The 18073-nt window shown below is 42.6% G+C and overlaps 1 protein-coding gene across 1 annotated transcript; it reads left to right on the forward strand.

The window, feature by feature from the left end:
* The first annotated feature begins 714 nt into the window (after positions 1-714).
* Positions 715-17467, forward strand: plekhf1 (pleckstrin homology domain containing, family F (with FYVE domain) member 1). The gene is made up of 2 exons (XM_041191623.1): positions 715-969; positions 16454-17467. Exon 2 carries the CDS (start codon positions 16486-16488, stop codon positions 17302-17304), a length of 819 nt encoding a protein of 272 aa, XP_041047557.1. The 5' UTR covers positions 715-969; positions 16454-16485; the 3' UTR covers positions 17305-17467.
* Positions 17468-18073: the final 606 nt, after the last annotated feature.

The following is an 18073-nucleotide window of genomic DNA, read 5'->3' on the forward strand; positions in this document are numbered from 1 at the left end:
AACTGAATTTTTAAACCTGAACATCAAAATGTCTCAAGTGAATATGGCTTTTCTCCCATCCATTAAAAGAAAATGGGCTTTGCTTGTAATTTTAACTTTTAAAAATATGTTGCGGCCTTCACTGAGATGCCAGTAAGTCTACTGGAGCTCCTAACCATCTGTTGTTGAGATTTCCTCAGGAAACGTTTTTTCTAAGCTTGAATGCTTAAATATTGTAATACAGCTATAAGCATAGGGTTGGTCAGCCATTTGACCTTATTAACAGTCTGAGGCCTTACTATCTGAATTTTGGCATTTTATATTCTGAAAATCAGTAAATAAAATGGAATCATCACCCCATCCAATATTGATGGGTTCACTTCAAATTTTGCTCTTTCGCTAAGGTATCTCAGGTACACCTATAGATGTTACTCAATTAAAATTCAATTTTCACGCGTCATATTTAACATTTAAAATATTTCACTTTTGTCCCTTATTTCAAGCAAGTTAAATCAATCCTGCTAACGTCTGTTGGATTTGAGTGGTTTTGGAGGAGGGGCCATTCCTTGCACAGCTATTATGAAACCTTGGCAATAAAAAGGAGACTTTGGGGAACGGGAGGGAATCACGGCTCTTTTGAAGATACAATTGTGATAGTTTTTCAACATATAGCTATTTAAAGTAGCTTGGTCCTTTTTTAAAGATAGCGTCCAGTTTAAATCCTATCTCAAACCTTGTTACAGACCTGCTTTCGTAATCCTGACAGAATGCCAATTGTAGTCAGCAGATGAAAGCTCTACCGTAACAAACTACAAGCAAGAGGAAGAGAGGTTGGGCTACTTAATATAAAAATAAATCCAGTTCTGCATTTCCTTCCTGAACACATTCACGTTAATAGAAAAGCGCCAGTAGGACAAACATTACTTAGCCAACCTTTACACTGTCTGCAGTGGTGTCAAGAACAATCAGAAGTCGTTCAACAGAAAGCAGGTATGTGCTTTTAAATATATTTTAGTTAAAACCATGTTAACTAAGTAGTGCTAAAATCAGGCATTCACTCAGTATTTCAGTTCAGCACTGGTTAAGCCTCAGGCAGTTTAAAAGCTTGGCTGAGGCAGCCTTAATCCTGAGGAATATTTGACTCTGACGCATTAAAATTATCCGAAAGAAAAACAGCCCTAGCACATTAAAAATAACAATGGCCCTTTGAGCAAACACTGTGTAAAATAAAACTAAAGATCAGCCCGGGCATCCTGAGTCTTTTGCACGTCAAAAGGAACACTAGAAAAGAAGATTGACTGCATCTTGTAGGTATCTACGAAGTAGTATCTTTGCTATGTGCTTTTATGTGATATAGGAAAAGAGTCAATGTGGAACTGGAGATTCTTTTGTATAAAATTTATGATTAGAGATTTTCTTCTGACAGACTAGTGAATATGTGGAATAGATTCTCTGATAACTCAACTAATACTGAATTTATTATCACTTAAAAAGAACTACATTTTTATTTGGTTAGACTATAAGGGGACAAAGTAGAAGATTGTTCAAATGTGGGCACCACACTTTAGGAAGGGTGTGACGGCTTTAAGGATGCAGAAAAGATTTGCGAGAGTAGTTCCAGGAATGAGGGGCTTCAATTACACAATAGGTTGGTGAAGCTGGGATTCCTTAGGGAAGGGAAGGTTTGAGACAAGATTTGATAGAGGTGTTCAAAATCATGGTGGGTCTGGACAGAGTAGATAGAAAGCAACTGTTCTCATTGGCAGAACAGTCAAGAACTCGAGGAGACCAATTTAAGGTGATTGGCAAAAGAACCAACATGACATGAGGAAAATCTTTTTTTTATGTAGGGAATGGTTAGGATCTGGAATGCACTGCTTGAGAGTGCAGTAGAGGCAAATTTAATCCTGACTTTTTAAAAGGGAAATGGATAAACACCCAAAGAAAAAATATTCGCAGGATTTCAGGGAAACGGCAGGGAGTGGAGCTAGCTGAGCTGTTCTTTCCAAGAACTGGCACAGAAAGGAGTGGCCTCCTGTCTTGTATACATTCTATGATTCTATGATCTTCATTGAGTGGGCATCTCATAGTATATGCCTATAGACATTTTTCTACACTTTTCAGCTCAAATATAATTTTTGCTGTAACATGCTGGAAATGCAAACTGATAATGGCATGGTGAGGGCAATGAGGAATCTGGGACGTAGCGAACGATGACACCAACAGTCTTTCTACTTAACCAATGAGATTTAACAATAGAGAAAGGAACATCAGGATGATGGAGTAGGAGGATGAATAAGAATCAAATGAGGTAGAGAAATAGAGGGAAAGAAAGCTTGGATTAAGAAGGAGAAAAGAGACAGAAGGGAAAAGTAAGAAAAAATAAAACAATTAAATGTTTGAAAATTTTAAAATCTTGAAGAATTTACTACATGTAGGAATGAGATGCAACTGAGTTGGAGAAATTGATTGGCATTGCATTAACAATTATGCATCTTTAAAATGATATTTATAGTATTAAATTTAACTTAACTTTCTATGATGAGTTCAATGGGTAATTAAAGTGCAATTACAGCAAGTTCTTAAAATAATCTCATAACCTATTTCTTCTTCCCTTGAACTTCCTGACTAATTTTCCTGTTAATAACAATGTGCATCGTGGACTTGCTGTTATTTTTCCAGGGCCAGGATTTTACCTGCCCGGCAGGAAATTATAGTCCCGCCGAACTGAATGGAGATTTCAATAGCTCGCCGCATCCGCCAGCAGTGGGGGGTTGGCGGGGGGTGGGGGGGGTGCAGGGGGACACACCACAGCAGGGGGTGTAAAATCCTGGCCCAGGAAGACTTAGCCAAGGAATAAAAAGCTCCCTCAGTTCTTCTCCCATTCTGGCATCGTAACTTTGACAGAAACCCCATTTACACACATAAAGGTTTCTGCCTAAGATACAGCAATGGCGTGGGAGAAAGGAAATTTACTCCTTAAGGGTTATAAGGATGAATACAGGTAGAGGTTATAGAACTGAATCAGAGACCTGTGTATTAAATATAAGGTTGGGAGCGCTGACATTTTAATTACCAAAGAATAGATGTTTCAGGTGAAAACAAAGCACAGCAGATGCTGGAAATCTGAAGTACAAACAAAAAGTGAAAGAAAAACTGAGCAGGTCTGGCAGCATCTATGGAGAGAGAAACAGAGATAATGGGTGGAATGGCCCCAGGTTTGCACTAAGTGCGGTAGCGGGTGGGTAAAATGACACTTGAGCAGCTGAACACAACGGCAGATTTTCATGCCGTATAGTCCCAAACCCACTGCATTATTTATGCATTCCTGGGAAACACCCTGTTTCCACGGCGGGCGAGCACTCGTTCCACACTGTCATCTCGCTGCCTCATCACGCCAGGTGTCATATTTAAAGTCCAGCCACATGCAAACATCTCAGTGCTTCCAGCCCACAGCTGTTGCAGAGAAGATGTCCACGAAAGGCAAAAAGACAGCAGCTCCCAGGTTTAGCGACACGTCACTGAAATGCCTTTTGGATGTCCGCTGCGATGTCCTCTACCCCCATTCTGGCCACAGGACGGGCAGTGGCATGACCAGCCAGGCTTTTGAGGCGGGTGGCAGCTGTGGTCAGCACCAACATCCTTCAAAAGAAGACAGTCACCCAATGCCGCAAGAAGATGAATGGTCTTCTCTGTTCCACCAGGGTAAGTCACTTCTCTCACACTCTCAGCTCACAAACTCGCAACTCCATCACATATCCACAGGGCACTCAATCACTGCCAGTTCAAAGGACATCACCATTCACTCTCCCTTCATTGTCCTCATCCCATCCATGAGACCACTCACCACCCCCACATGCCAGGCATACTTACCATCGGACCTGGCAGGTGTCTTGCTTACACTCTCTCCATCTCCGGACTTTGAAAACAGAGACATCCAGCTGGCCAGCAAGGATCTAGACTGGCCCTGTGCTGACAGTGAGGTTGGCGCTGCTCTACCAAGTGAGGATCCAACTGTGCAACATCCATCCGACAACCATTCTGTGAGTGATGTGCTCTGTTTCACAGGCCACTGCCATGAACTAATCATCTCTCCTTGCTTCCGCAGGCACATCTGGGAAACAGCCAACAGAGTCCATGACCCAGGGCCTCCAGTCAAGCCCCGAAGAAACCTCTGAAGAGGAATCTGAATGCACCCTCCTTGAAGTCCCATCACAGCGCTCACCCATTTCCTCCACCAGCACAGAAACACACACTTTGGTGGAACCCAGATTTAGAATAGACTCAGAATCACAATCTGGTGAGCACATCGCACTGTCTGATCCACAGCAGGGGACGGCAGGGACTTCCCAGGTGTCCGGCACTCAGGGGGCTGCTGGAGACCAGAAATTTGCTCAGTCTGAGTCAGATGACAAACCTCCGCACTCCTCAGATTGCAAGGCATGATAAAGAAGTCTGCCTGCCTTCAGGCTGAGGTGATAGCACTAGCATGCAAATACACCGAGGTCAATACTGGTAGGATGGCATCCTTGATCCAGGACGTCACTCCTGCACTGATGTGCGGGCTCATCTCAATCACTGATGCCATAGTTGGCCTCCAATAGCGTGTATATGAGAGGGATGTGGGGCAGCTCGATCTCACTCCAGCTACTCCCTCTCCTCAAAGAGTCAGCCTGGGGCCCTTGGACGCTCATAGGGAGGAGGATCAGGAGGTTCCCCTCCTCTTTCCCAGGCCATCCATCCAGGTGGCTCTGGGAGCATCCAGCCCATCTGAATCCCATCTTCCTGTGACTTCAGCAGCTCCAGCTCCGCATGCCGAGGAGGGTGCTACTGCCACACAACAAGACCCCAACAGCAGGCCGGAACCCACCAGGTCTCAGCCCTCCAGAGGCGTCTGCCAAGGTCATCGCAGACAGGGCATAGCAGTCAGCAGGCTGCCTCCAGCTCCGCTGTGGATGACCGGGGAGCACCAAGATGTGGTGGTAGGGTTAAGAAGGTTAAGAAGATTTAGTTGCACAGCCTGGGCACGGATGTTAATCACTTGTACATAATTCACTATTTTAAATAAACTCCCAAGAATGTCTGTCTGTCTGTGGCTCCTTGTTCTGTTGAGTAATGTTTGTGTCACTCAGATGTGAAACCTTGGTTCCTGCACAAGATAAAGGCAGGTGTCTCAGTCCAGGGCCTCTTCCCTGTGCTTTGTGCAGCTTTCAGACCAGAGTGATGATGTGATGATCCAGCCTCACACTCCCTGGACACATTGCTAATGCCTGCACCTCGGTGTTGCCTGTCATTGCTGCCAGAATCATCCTCCACAAATCTAGCAGTGATGAAGGCCCTCAAACGCGCCTGCCTCGTCTGGCCGGTGCGAGGGCCTCATCCCAGTGATTGCCGCCTTTGAGGACCTCCTCATCCTCATCCCTGTCAGCAGACCTCCTCATTGTAGGAGACCTCCACTTCCTCCATCTCCCCCCCTCAGCCAGCTTCTCTCCCCATTGCAATGCCAGGTTGTAAAGGGACCAGCAGATGATGACTTGCTATTTTTATTTTATTTTTGTTAAAATCAGCCGACTAACTTGTCTACCAATCCTCCTCAGTCCAGCCATTTTTAATTCCAACTTGTTTTTCTGAGCCGATGGCATTGGTATTTGCCTAATTCCAATGGGGTCCTTCTTTCACTATACAGAGCAGGGTCTGACTAATTTTAACCTGAGCAGAGAAGCACTTTTGATTTTCTTGCTATAGGCAAAGACAGTAGTAAGAGGATCAGGGTCCAGAAGAGGTCCAAATAGATAGGCTTTGTTTAAACTTTTTTATTTTCTCTGTTGAGCCTGGAGGAACAAGAGTACTCCCTGTAAATACACTTTGGCCCCTGCACTCCAGGCTTCCTATTCCCTCCTACAAGACCCTCCGTAAACCCCTTTGGTACCGGCAGTGATTTCTTGTCACCCAAATTTCTGTTCCTGTTTACTTACCAAATGCTCCTCCTCTCCCATTTCTCCCACAGCTCGATCTCACCACCTCTCTTGACTCTGGATTGTCGAGCTGCTTGTCCACCAGCCAGCCTTGGATAAGCCGCAATTTTCCCTAATTAAATGTTGAGATGACCGATGCCATCATCCCTGGGCACCCAGCACATTTGTGTTCCCTTTCTACTGATTATATCCCTCTCCCTGGCTACTGTCTTAGGCTGAATCAGACTCTTTGGGCAGAATTTTCCATTCTGGAAACTAAGTGTGGTAGCAGGTGGGAAAGTCAGCATGGGTCCCGCTGGGCATCGGGGCGGGTCCTCACTCCAGATCATCTGCTTCGCAGCTCATTACCAGTGAGCAGTTCATCAAAACTCGCGGCGGGGCAGGCTAGGATTCGTCTACCCTGTCATTAACTTATGGAGTCAAAGGTCCAGGCGCAATATTTAAACAGCACCCACACACACATTCACTCTCTGCAGCCCAGGATTTGTTGTGGTGAGCAATGACTCCCAGAAGCCCCAAACCATCGGCCCAAAGTTCAGCGACAACTCCCTAGAGAAATTCCTCCAGGCAGTCCAGGACCAATGTAGGTCCTCTGTCCCAGAGATGGCAGCAGTAGGTCCACTAACCTCACCACAGCAGCCTGAGAGAAGGTCGTCAGGGAGGTCAGCACCTATGGGCCACAGAGAGGGCTGCCCTGCAGTTCAGGAAGAGGATGAATGATCTCATCTGCTCCACCAGGATAAGTCAACCTTCTCCTCACTCCAAACTCACAGTGAAGTTTTGGTGCGATGCTTGAAAGGATTGCACTATGTCTACTTGCTTCAGATTGAGCACTGGTGGAGTTCTTATCCCATTAATGAATGGCCATATGGTCCATAGGCTGCTTAGCCTTCTAAGGATGGAGCCATCATTACGCAAGATTGTGACCTCTCATTCTGCGATTGATGTCCTTCATTGAGATGTTGAGAATAGCAAAGAAGGTGTTAATGTTAGCATTAATGGCTACCCTACATCGAAGGCACAGGTGAAATGCACTTGTCATCACCCTAGAACCTTGTTGCGATGAGGGTCTCACAGGCACGTATGCCACGTTTTCCAATATCCACACTTCTAAAATTACATTTTAAGTACCGGAAAGATTGTTTAGATTTAATTAAGACATCACGATGTAAATTTTCACTTACACTTAAATGGACAATATTTTCTGGTGTGTTTAGTGGGTACCTAGTTGGTAAGCACCACAACCTCATGCATTTCATGTGCTTCAATGGTGAGTCTCAGATACGGTATATCACAGCTTCAGAGGAGCAGGGAAACTCAAACAGCAACTTTCTAATTGCCTCATTTAACTGTGTATGTGCAGTCACTAGAAGTTAATCTCTAATTTATTCTTAAATAACAGTCAGCACTGATAGTGTCTTTATTCTAACACAAACTCCAGATCATGCACTTGCAACAGTAATTGCTAGTTAGCAATGAAGCAAACCCTTGGCTAACTTTCCTTTCCCTTGCTCTGCAGTGATAATGGTGGTAACAGTTGTGACTTGTTGTTGCCCTGACAGGAATCAGCTAATTCAACAAAGGCTGGGTTTGATAATTCATTAATCTTTTGACAGCAATTGTGCATTCTTTTTCTTAAAAAACTCAGAACATATATGTGCAACTATTTTACATTTGTTATTATAAAGATTTTTTTTAAATTCATTCATTGGATGTGGGCGTTGCTGGCTAGGCCAGGATTTATTGCCCATCCTTAATTGCCCCTGAGACGGTGGCAGTGAGCTGCCTTCTTGAACCACTGCAGTCCTTGTGGTGTACGTACACCCACAGTGCTGTTAGGGAGGGAGTTCCAGGATTTTGACTCAGTGACGGTGAAGGAATGGCGATATATTTCCAAGTCAGGATGGTGAGTGACTTGGAGGGGAACTTCCAGGTGGTGGTGTTCCCATCTATCTGCTGCCCTTGTCCTTCTAGATGGTAGTGGTCGTGCGTTTGGAAGATGCTGTCTATGGATCCTTGGTGAGTTCTTGTTGTGCATCATGTAGATGGTACACACTGTTGCCACTCTTCATCGGTGGTGGAGGGAGAAATGCGGTGCCAATCAAGCAAGCTGCTTTGTCCTGGATGGTGTCAAGCTTCTTGAATGTTGTTGCAGCAGCAATCATCCAGGCAAGTAGAGAGTATTCATCACACTCCTGACTTGTATCTTGTAGATTGTGGACAGGCTTTGGGGAGACAGGAGGAGAGTTACTTGCTGCAGGATTCCTTGCCTCTGTAACCATCGTATTTATATGGTTAGTCCAGTTCAGTTTCTGTCAATGGTAACCCCCTGGATGTTGATAGTGGGGGATTCAGCAATGGTACTGCCATTGAATGTCAAGGGGCAATGGTTAGATTCTCTCTTATTCAAGATGGTCATTGCCTGGCATATGTGTGGAGCAAATGTTACTTGCCACTTGTCAGCCCAAGCCTGAATATTGTCCAGGTGTTGCTGCATTTGGACATGGACTGCTTCAGTATCTGAGGAGTCACAAGTGGTGCTGAACATTGTGCAATCATCAGCGAACATCCCCACTTCTGACTTTACGATGGAAGGAAGGTCATTGATGAAGCAGCTGTAGATGGCTGAGCCTAGCACACTATCCTGAGGAACTCCTGCAGTGATGTCCTGGAACTGAAATGATTGACCCCCAACAACCACAACCATCTTTCTTTGTACTATTGGAGAGTTTTCCTCCTGATTCCCATTGACTCCAGTTTTGCTCAGACGCCTTGATGCCGCACTCAGTCCAATGTGCCTTGATATCGAGGGCAGCCATTCTCACCTCACATTTTGCCTTTTAAAAATGAAACAGTTTTTTATTCTGCAGACTGGCTAAATGCAGCAATGTTATGTCATGTGCACTTTCTCCCACAAAGTACACAACGACCATTAAAAGTTGACAGTTAAGCAAAACTACATAGCATAGCTCAATAGCTCTGGTAATAATTAATTTCCCATCATCAGTCAGGCACCAACTGTGCATGCTCAAGTTTCAGGGGATGCACTCTTACCTTTGAGTCAGGAGGTTGTGGGTTCAAGCCCCAATTCAAAGGCTTGAGCACATAATCTAGACTGGCACATCAGTACTGAGAGAGTGCTGCATTGCGGAAGCGCCATCTTTTAGATGAAACATTAAACCGAGGTCTGACCTCTCGGGTGAACACAAAAGATCCCAAGAGACCTTTTGATGATGAGCAAGGGAGTTCTCTGTGTTCTGGCCAATATTTATCACTCAGCCAACATCACCAAAAGAGATTATCTGGTAATTGCTGTTTTTGCACCTTTGCTGCCCCCCAAATCGGCTGCCACATTTCCTACGTTACAAAAGTACCTACACTTCAGGAAGGACTACATTGGCTGTGTTGTGGCGCATCTTGAGGTTGCGAACAGTGCTATATAATTGCAACTTCTTTCTTTCTTAAATCTCTGCATGCTGCCATATAAAACTTACTTAGAACTTACTTTGATTCTATGTAGCTCACTGTTGAATTACACCTCTGACTGTTGATCAAATAACAACATTGGCAGAAATGTTAACTAAGACTATCATCAATAGGCTGAAAGCTGTATGGCAGGGGTTCACCAGTATGTAGTGAGAGGGAACTACATTTTTAAAGATTGATCACTGAAAGGCATGAAGCCATGCCAATGAGAGAAGTGAGGCTGGAGTTGTGTGTCAAACAATAGATTAACAGAAATTTTTTGCCGTGTACATGGGAAACTGATAAGAAGACCTGGGACACTGTGATATGAAAAACAAAAACAGAATTACCTGGAAAAACTCAGCAGGTCTGGCAGCATCGGCGGAGAAGAAAAGAGTTGACGTTTCGAGTCCTCATGACCCTTCGACAGAACTTGCCACTGTGATATGAGCTTGAATAAGAGAGTGGAAAGTAGTTTTTATGGGAAACTGACTGAGTAATCTGAAGATTAACATAGATGTTTCAGACACACAACGATCAAGAGAGGCATGCAACAGGAGGTCCAATACATTTGCTGAAATACAGGAGCAGTGTCAGTAATGGTAAGAGAGGAAAATCATAGATGATAGCGGACACACTGAAAGAGTGGAATGAGCAATGTAGTTGGTAAAGTGGAGTTATTTAAAATTCCCAGTGGGAAAACAACTGCCATAATCTAGAATTTTAAGTGTTACGTTTGAGAAAAGACTCTAAATTCAGAAATCAGACCACCAGTTCTCGAGGCTTTATATTAAACTAAATGAAACATTTTATTAATTTACACAGGTTAAAATATATATACACATGGCTACAAATTACTACTATCACAACTTTTAACAACTTCCCAAATTAATCTCCATTAAGGCAACAGCAACCCAGGCAAAGCATTTTCACCTTACAAATTCAAAATGAGGTTCTTTTCATTTTGGTTCCTGTGGAGACAGGTGGTAGGCTCACAGCTTTGATGTTACATTGCCTCTGCTCTGCACACCCAAAAACTGCTGAAGTTATACCTATCACCCCCATTGAATGTAAATTCTCATTGTATCACCAACCTCTGAACTAAACCTAACAATAAAACCCCTTTCATAGTACCAATTGTATTAGTAATATAAACAAAGGGCTTGGTATCTGCTAGATAGGTGTCAGTTTTCACCCCAATTCTTAAATGCTCTATTCAAAAAATGCAAATACACTCTACCTCTCTGTTTACATCTCAAAACTAGTACATATCAAAGCTGGTTTTAATCCATTTAAGACACACCCACAGACTAAACCTCTATTTTAAAAGAAAAATATTTTCCAAAGTATTATATACATTAATAGCTTCATGAGAAAGAGTTAGGAATAGTGTAAATGATGGATGGTCTCACTGAGATGGTTGGAATAATTGAGAAACTTATCTGGAGAGTCAGAGGGATTGGATAAGTACAAGTTTACAGAGAGAATGAGAAAGTGCAGGAGTGTAAATAATGGAAGATAAAACTGTGTACACTTCTAAAGTTCAAAGAAATATATTTTTAACTGACATATCATTCACATATTAATGAAATAAAGCTTCCACTTCTTGTACTTTGTAAATAATAATCTTTATTAATTGTACCGCATTGTGTGTTTACATTTGAAGACCTGATGTTCTTGTCTTGATGTAATTGTTCATTTCTATACTTTTTCTACTATTTCAACTCTTGTAATTTATGGAAATTCCCCAAAGCCAAAATAAAAAAATGAAAAAAAACATCCTATTCTTAACCATTTTGTGGACCGAATAATTTGTTTTTAAATCTATTTTGCAAATGCTTGGATGATCACATTAAGAGTTCAACATCAAATTAAAAACCAAAACAATCTTTTATATCCTTAGAACATTATGAATTAAACAGTGTATTTCTCAAATTGCAGCAATGATCACTTGGCTTTATAGAAATTTGAGGAAGGGATAAGAGCACATTGTTATCAGGAAATGATTTAGCCCACATAACAAGGAGCTGATCTCAGCTGGCTTGTCAAAAAGTAACTAAATGAAGATGAAATATTTCCCTAGAGAAAAATTAAGAACATAAGATCATAAGAAATAGGAGCAGGAGTAGGCCATTTGGCTCCTCAAGCCTGCCCCACCATTCAATAAGTTCATGGCTGATCTGCCTCAGGCCTCAACTCCTCTTTCGTGCCAGCAAATCATAGACCTCAACTCCCCGATATTTCAAAAATCTATCTCCTCTTTAAATACTTTCAGTGATCTAGCCTCCACAACTCTCTGGAGTAGACAATTCCAGACATTCACTACCATCTGAGAGAAGAAATTCCTTTGCATCTCAGTTTTAAATGTATGTCCTCTTATTCTGTAACTATGTGCCCTAGTTCGAGATTCACCCACTAGTAGAAACATTGGTCTGGATTCTTTCTATGGCGGGCGGGCTGGGCAGGAGCGGGTGGGGGTGGGTGCAGAGCTAATCACTGCCTGCGCTATCTGTGCAGGTGGGGGGAGGAGGGAGTGTCGGGGCCTGCACTCTTTCGCACATGCTTGCGAACGAGCGCAGCAATCTCTCTGAGGCACAGAGCTGCCTCAGGGAGATTGAATCTATAATAAAATAATGACAGAAATTATTTTAAAATTTACTTAAACATTTGCCCCCATGTGACTGTGTCACACGAGTGGGGATATGTTTGTAAATTTATAAGCTTGTCTAAATCCCCATGCAGATTCCTTATGTCCTCATCCCACCTATTTTTGTATCATCAGCAAATTTGGATACATTACACTCTGGCCCCTCCTCTAAGTCATTAATATAGATATTAATAATCGAGACCCTAAGACCGATCCTTGTGGCACTCCACCAGTTACATCTTTCCAACCTAAAAAAGACCCATTAATCCTGACCCTCTGTCCTCAGTGTGTTAACCAATCCTCAATCCATGCTAATACATTAACCCTATTGCCTATAGACAATTCTCACCTGTGACTCCTTCCCCTTGCTAAACCTTATTTCCACCCAAATGATTCCACATCACGATTTATTGCACCCATATCACTACTCACCACCACACTGATACCTTCCTTTATTAACAAAGCTACCCCACCTCCTTTTCCTTTTTGCCCATTTTTCCAGAACGTCGAATACCCTTGAATATTGAGTTCCCAGTCTTGGTCACCCTGCAACCATGTCTCTGTAATAGCTATGAAGTCCATTTATCCATTTTTTCTATTTGTGCCATCAACTCATCTATCTTGTTACAAATGCAATGTGCATTCAGATAAAGAGCCTTAAGCTTTGACATTTTACCATTATTACTCATACTGTTTCTAATTTCTGCTGCACTCTTCTGCTTATATTTTCTGCCCCTTCCTGTCACACTTTGATTATCGTTCGTCTCTTCACTACCCTGCACCTCTGCTCTCTTATTTATTTTTGATTTTCTGAACTTCCCTTCAATTGAACTTTCCCTCCCAAGTAATTAGTTTAAAGCCCTATCTACAACCGTAGGAATACGATTCATCAGAACATTGGTCCCAGCATGGTTTAACTGAAGCCCGTTCCAATACACTGCATCTACTGGTTCCCCTTTATCAACTCTGCTTGTTATATACTCAAAGAACTCTAGCAAGTTTGTCAAACACGATTTCCCTTTCATAAAACCATGTTGACTCTGTTTGATTGCGTTAAGCTTTTCTAAATGTCCTGCTATTTCTTCCTTAATAATGGACTCTAGCATTTGCCCAATGACAGATGTTAAGCTGACTGGCCTATAGGTTTCTGCTTTTTGTCTCCCTCCCTTCTTGAACAGGGGAGTCACATTAGTGGTTTTCTGATCTGCTGGGGCCTTCCTGGAATCCAGTAAGTTCTGGAATATTTCAACCAATTCCTCCATTATATCTGCAGCCACTTCCTTTAAAACCCTTGGATGCAGGCCATCAGGTCCTGGTGACTTGACTGCCTTTAGTCTCATTAATTTCTCAAATAATTTGTCCCTCGTGATAGTGCCTGTTACAAGATCTTGTCTCCCATTAGCTCCTTGCTTGTCTGATGTCTTTGGAATGTTTCTAGTGTCCTCCACCATGAAGACCGGTGCAAAATATTGGTTTAAATTATCTGCCGTATCCCTGTTTCCCATTATGAATCCTCCAGCCGCATCCTCCAAGGGTCTCACGCTCACTTTAGCTATTCTCCTTCTTTTTATATACCTGTAGAAGCTCTTGCTGTTTGTTTTTATATTTCTTGCCAATTTGCTTTCATAATCAATTTTCTCCTTCTTTATAAGCTTTTTAGTCATCGCTGCTGGTTCCTAAAAAATTCCCAATCCTCTGGCCTACCATTAGTTTTTGCCGCTTTGTCTGACTTAGTTTTTGATTGGATACTCTCCTTGACCACCTTTGTTAACCACGGGTGGTTCATCCTTCTCATCGAGTCCTTCTTTTTCACCAGGATAAATCTTTGCTAAGCGTTAATCTGCTTAAATGTCTGCCACCGCTCATCCACTGACCTTCCCCTTAGTCTATTTTCTCAGCTCTAATTAGACAATTATTTCTCCATACCTCTGTAGTTGTCCTTATTTAGGTTGAGGACACTGGTTTGAGACCAGAGATGCTCGCCCTTAAACTGAAATTGAAGTTCTACTATGTTGTGATTGCTACCTCCTAGAGGATCTTTAACTGTGAGAACTCTTATTAGTCCTATCTTATTACACATTACTAGATCTAAAATAGCTTGTTCCTGGGTAGGTTCTGCAGCATATTGCTCTAAGAAACAATCCCCGATGCACTCTACAAATTCGTCTTCCATTTCACCCCAATCTGATCTGTCCTGTCAATATGCAGATTAAAATCACCCATGACAATTGCAATGCCCTTCTTCTGCACCTCCATTATTTCCCAATTTATACTTTGTCCTACAGTGAGGCAACTCTTCAGCGGCCTATAGACAACTCCCACCTGTGACTTCTTCCCCTTACTATTCCTTATTTCCACCCAAACTAATTCCACATCACAAATTATTGCACCTATTTCACTACTCACCACCACACTGATATCTTCCTTTATTAACAAAGCCCACCTCCTTTTCCTTTGTGCATAAAGAGCCTTAAGCTTTGGCTTTTTACCATTATTGCTCATTCTGTTTCTAATTTCTGCCGCACTTTTCTGCTAATATTTTCTGCCCCTTCCTGTCACACTTTGATTATCATTCGCCTCTTCATTACCCTGCACCTCTGCTGTCTTGTTTATTTTTGATATTCTAAACTTCCCATCAATTGAACCCTCCCCGCACCCTCCCCGCCCCACTAAGTAGTTTAAAGCCCTATCTACAACACTAGTTATATGATTTGCCAGGACACTTGTCCCAGCATGGTTCAAGTGAAGCCCGCCCCAATGGAACAGTTCTCTCCTTCCCCAGTACTAGTGCCAATGTCTCATGAATTGGAACCCACTTCTCCCAGACCAATCTTTAAGCCACGCATTTACCTCTCTAATTTTGTTTACCCTACGCCAATTTGCACATGGCTCAGGTAGTAATCCAGAGATTAAAAGTTTTGTGGTTCTACTTTTTAATTTAGCCCCGAGCTGCTCATAGTCCCTCAGCAGAACCTCTTTCCTAGTCCTACTTGTGTCGTTGGTACCTACGTGGACCATGACAGTTGGATCCTTCCCCTCTCACTCCGAGTTCCTCTCCAGTGCAGAAGAGATGTCCTTAACCTTGGCACCAGGTAGGCAACACAGCCTTCGGGACTCTCTGTCTTTGCTGCAGAGAACAGTATCCATTGCCCTAACTATGCTATCCCCTATTATTACTACATTTCTCTTTTCTCCCCCCAATTGAATGGCGTTCTGTACCACAATGGTGAAGTCAATTTGCTCATCCTCCCTGCAGTCTGTGCCCTTGTCCACACCGGGACCAAGAACCTCATACCTATTAGACAAGATGGCTGAGGCTCCTCCAAAGCTCAATTCTGGATCACCATACCTGTCTCACTCACAGTCACACCCTCCTGTCCCTGACCACTAATGAAATTTGATGTAATTAATCTAAGGGGTGTGACTGCCTCCTGAAACACAGTGTCCTGGTAACTCTCCCCATCCCTGATGCGTCGCAGTGTCCATAGCTCAGACTCCAGCTCATCAACTCTGAGCTGAAGTTCCTCGAGCAACCAACACTTGTTGCAAATGTGGTCACCGTGGATCGCACTGGTGTCCACCAGGGTCCACATGCTAAAGCTGCAACACATTACCTGCCCAGCCATCTCTATTCTATTTAATTAATTAATTCAGATGTTAAATATTTTAACAATGAATTTCTTAACTGTACTCTTCAGCTGTAATAACGTCTCCTTGGTCAATCAAAAGAGACGCGCAAGAGATACCCACCAATCACCTACCTGTTTTCCTGCGACATCACACACAGATAGAAACAGGTTGAAGGGGCTATCTCCCCATCTTATCTCCCACCACCGCTGCCCTTCTCACATTGTCCCATTCTCCATGTGCTCCTGGCTTTCCTCTCGCTGTTCTAAACTGTGAAAATCCCAGCTCTCCTCTCGCTATTTTAAACTGTGAAAATCCCAGCTCTTCTCTCAACTGTAAAACTCCCTCAGTCACCAATCTCCAACTGAAGCTCTCTACTGCAGCCAAACACAGCACTACAGTGCAGACAAAAACTATTAAAGAACCAGTTGGCTCCTCAAGGTCTGACAAAGAGGAACAGTAAACTATAACTCAGTAATCTTTACATCTCCTCACTGATGCCACACAAAGAATGGTATGTGACCAGGAGGGCTATAGGGGAGGGTGAGATCTTTAAGGATTTAAAGATATTTTTTCACTTCTTTTATGAGAAAAGGATATAAATTCTTTAGAGCCTTCTTGTAATCAAAATATTTACTGGATAAATGTTCAGCCTTTTTGTCATCATATTGCAGTGCAGCACCTTATCTATAAAATCTGCAAAACTAATTAAGAAATAAGTCACTTATAGCTTTTTATTTCTCCCCTTCTTAACCAATAGGAATAGGCTTTGCAGAAGGACCTGTGAATAGGATGGTGGACCGCCTTATAAACACAGAGATTAATGCGCAACGAATTGTTGCAGTTGAAAATTGCTTCAGAGCAGTTGGTCAACCTCTGGCCCTGCAAGGGCGAGTACTTGTGGGTGAAGGATTATTGACAAAAGTTTGTCGCAAGAAGCCAAAGCCCCGAATGTTTTTCCTGTTCAATGACATCCTGGTATATGGAACTGTTATCATCCTCAAGAAGAAGTACACCAATCAACAGATAATCCCACTGGAGGATATCAGTGTTGAAGATCTTGCAGATAATGACAGTCTGAAAAATCAATGGATGATAAAAACCTCACGAAAATCATTCATCGTGTGTGCTGCAACCCCTCTTGAAAAAGAGGACTGGATGAAGCATCTTAACAACTGTGTCAAACAACTGTTGGAAAAGACAGGAAGGAAAGCATCTACTGAACATGCAGCTCCTTGGATACCAGATAAGATGACTGAAATCTGCATGCGATGCACTCAAAGGAAGTTCAATGCATTAATCCGTAGACATCACTGTCGGAAGTGTGGCTTCGTGGTATGTCATTCTTGTTCAAAGCACAAATTTCTCATGCCTAAGCTGTCTTCGAAGCCTTTAAGGGTCTGCACACTATGTTTCAATAAATTAGTGGAAGAGAAGAAGAAAGAATCAATATCAGAAAGAAAAGCAGATGAGAGCGTTGTTCTGGGTACAATGATTTCTAGCAACGTTGAAGATAGTGACAACTCCAGTGACGAGGAGAAACAAGAGCAGTGGCTGGGACAGGATCAGTTTTTTTCAACAGATCTCTCTTGGTCCTCTTTCCATACCTAGTCATATACACAACCAACTAATTCAACTACAATACTACCAAGGAAAAATACATAGCGATAATAATTAAAAAGGTCTCTTCCAAGCAGTTTTGCAGAAAAATCTGTATCACTTAAAATTATAATTTCACTTCATGAGACCTTAATAAAATGCATCTTGTGCTTTATACTGCTGCGTATGTTTTTTTTAACTTTACTATACAAACCAGGAGATTTGACTGCTTTGCCTTACTGTGAGAGAAATTATGCAATTTGCACTTTATGGGAGGAATTTAATGCCCAAGGTGAGTTTGGATGAGTGTGGGCATTTGATTTGGCGGGAGGTGCCAGCTGGTGACCCCGCTGCCTTGGCGCCAGCTCTTCCTTTATTAGGTCCGGGACGGGAAGGCTCATGGACGGCTTCAAGGTTGTATGGAGTAATGATGTCAGGGAAGGAAGAATCCAAAGGGGCATTGAAATCCCTGAGTTGTTGAAACTTGTGATTCTTGAAATCTGAAAGGAAGAAAAAAAGTTTTTTTCTTAAAGTGTTAGTGAGAGGCAAAGGATGTTAAGGAACTGCAGACCAGGACAGCTTTGAGATAGAGTGAGTCAGTAGTGCTGAAGAAAAAGGTTGAGGTTTAACCTTTAACAACCAAGTTATCCAAATTTGTTATCAGGCAGAATTCAGCACAAGCCACAAGACCCCCTCCATTCCTCCATTTTAGCTAACTTAAAATGACAGTCCTAAAACATAACAATCTTACAAATTTCATATTTGGAACAAGGTGTCTTTC

Source organism: Carcharodon carcharias, chromosome 7, assembly GCF_017639515.1.
Source record: "Carcharodon carcharias isolate sCarCar2 chromosome 7, sCarCar2.pri, whole genome shotgun sequence".
Classification (NCBI taxonomy): Eukaryota; Metazoa; Chordata; class Chondrichthyes; order Lamniformes; family Lamnidae; genus Carcharodon; species Carcharodon carcharias.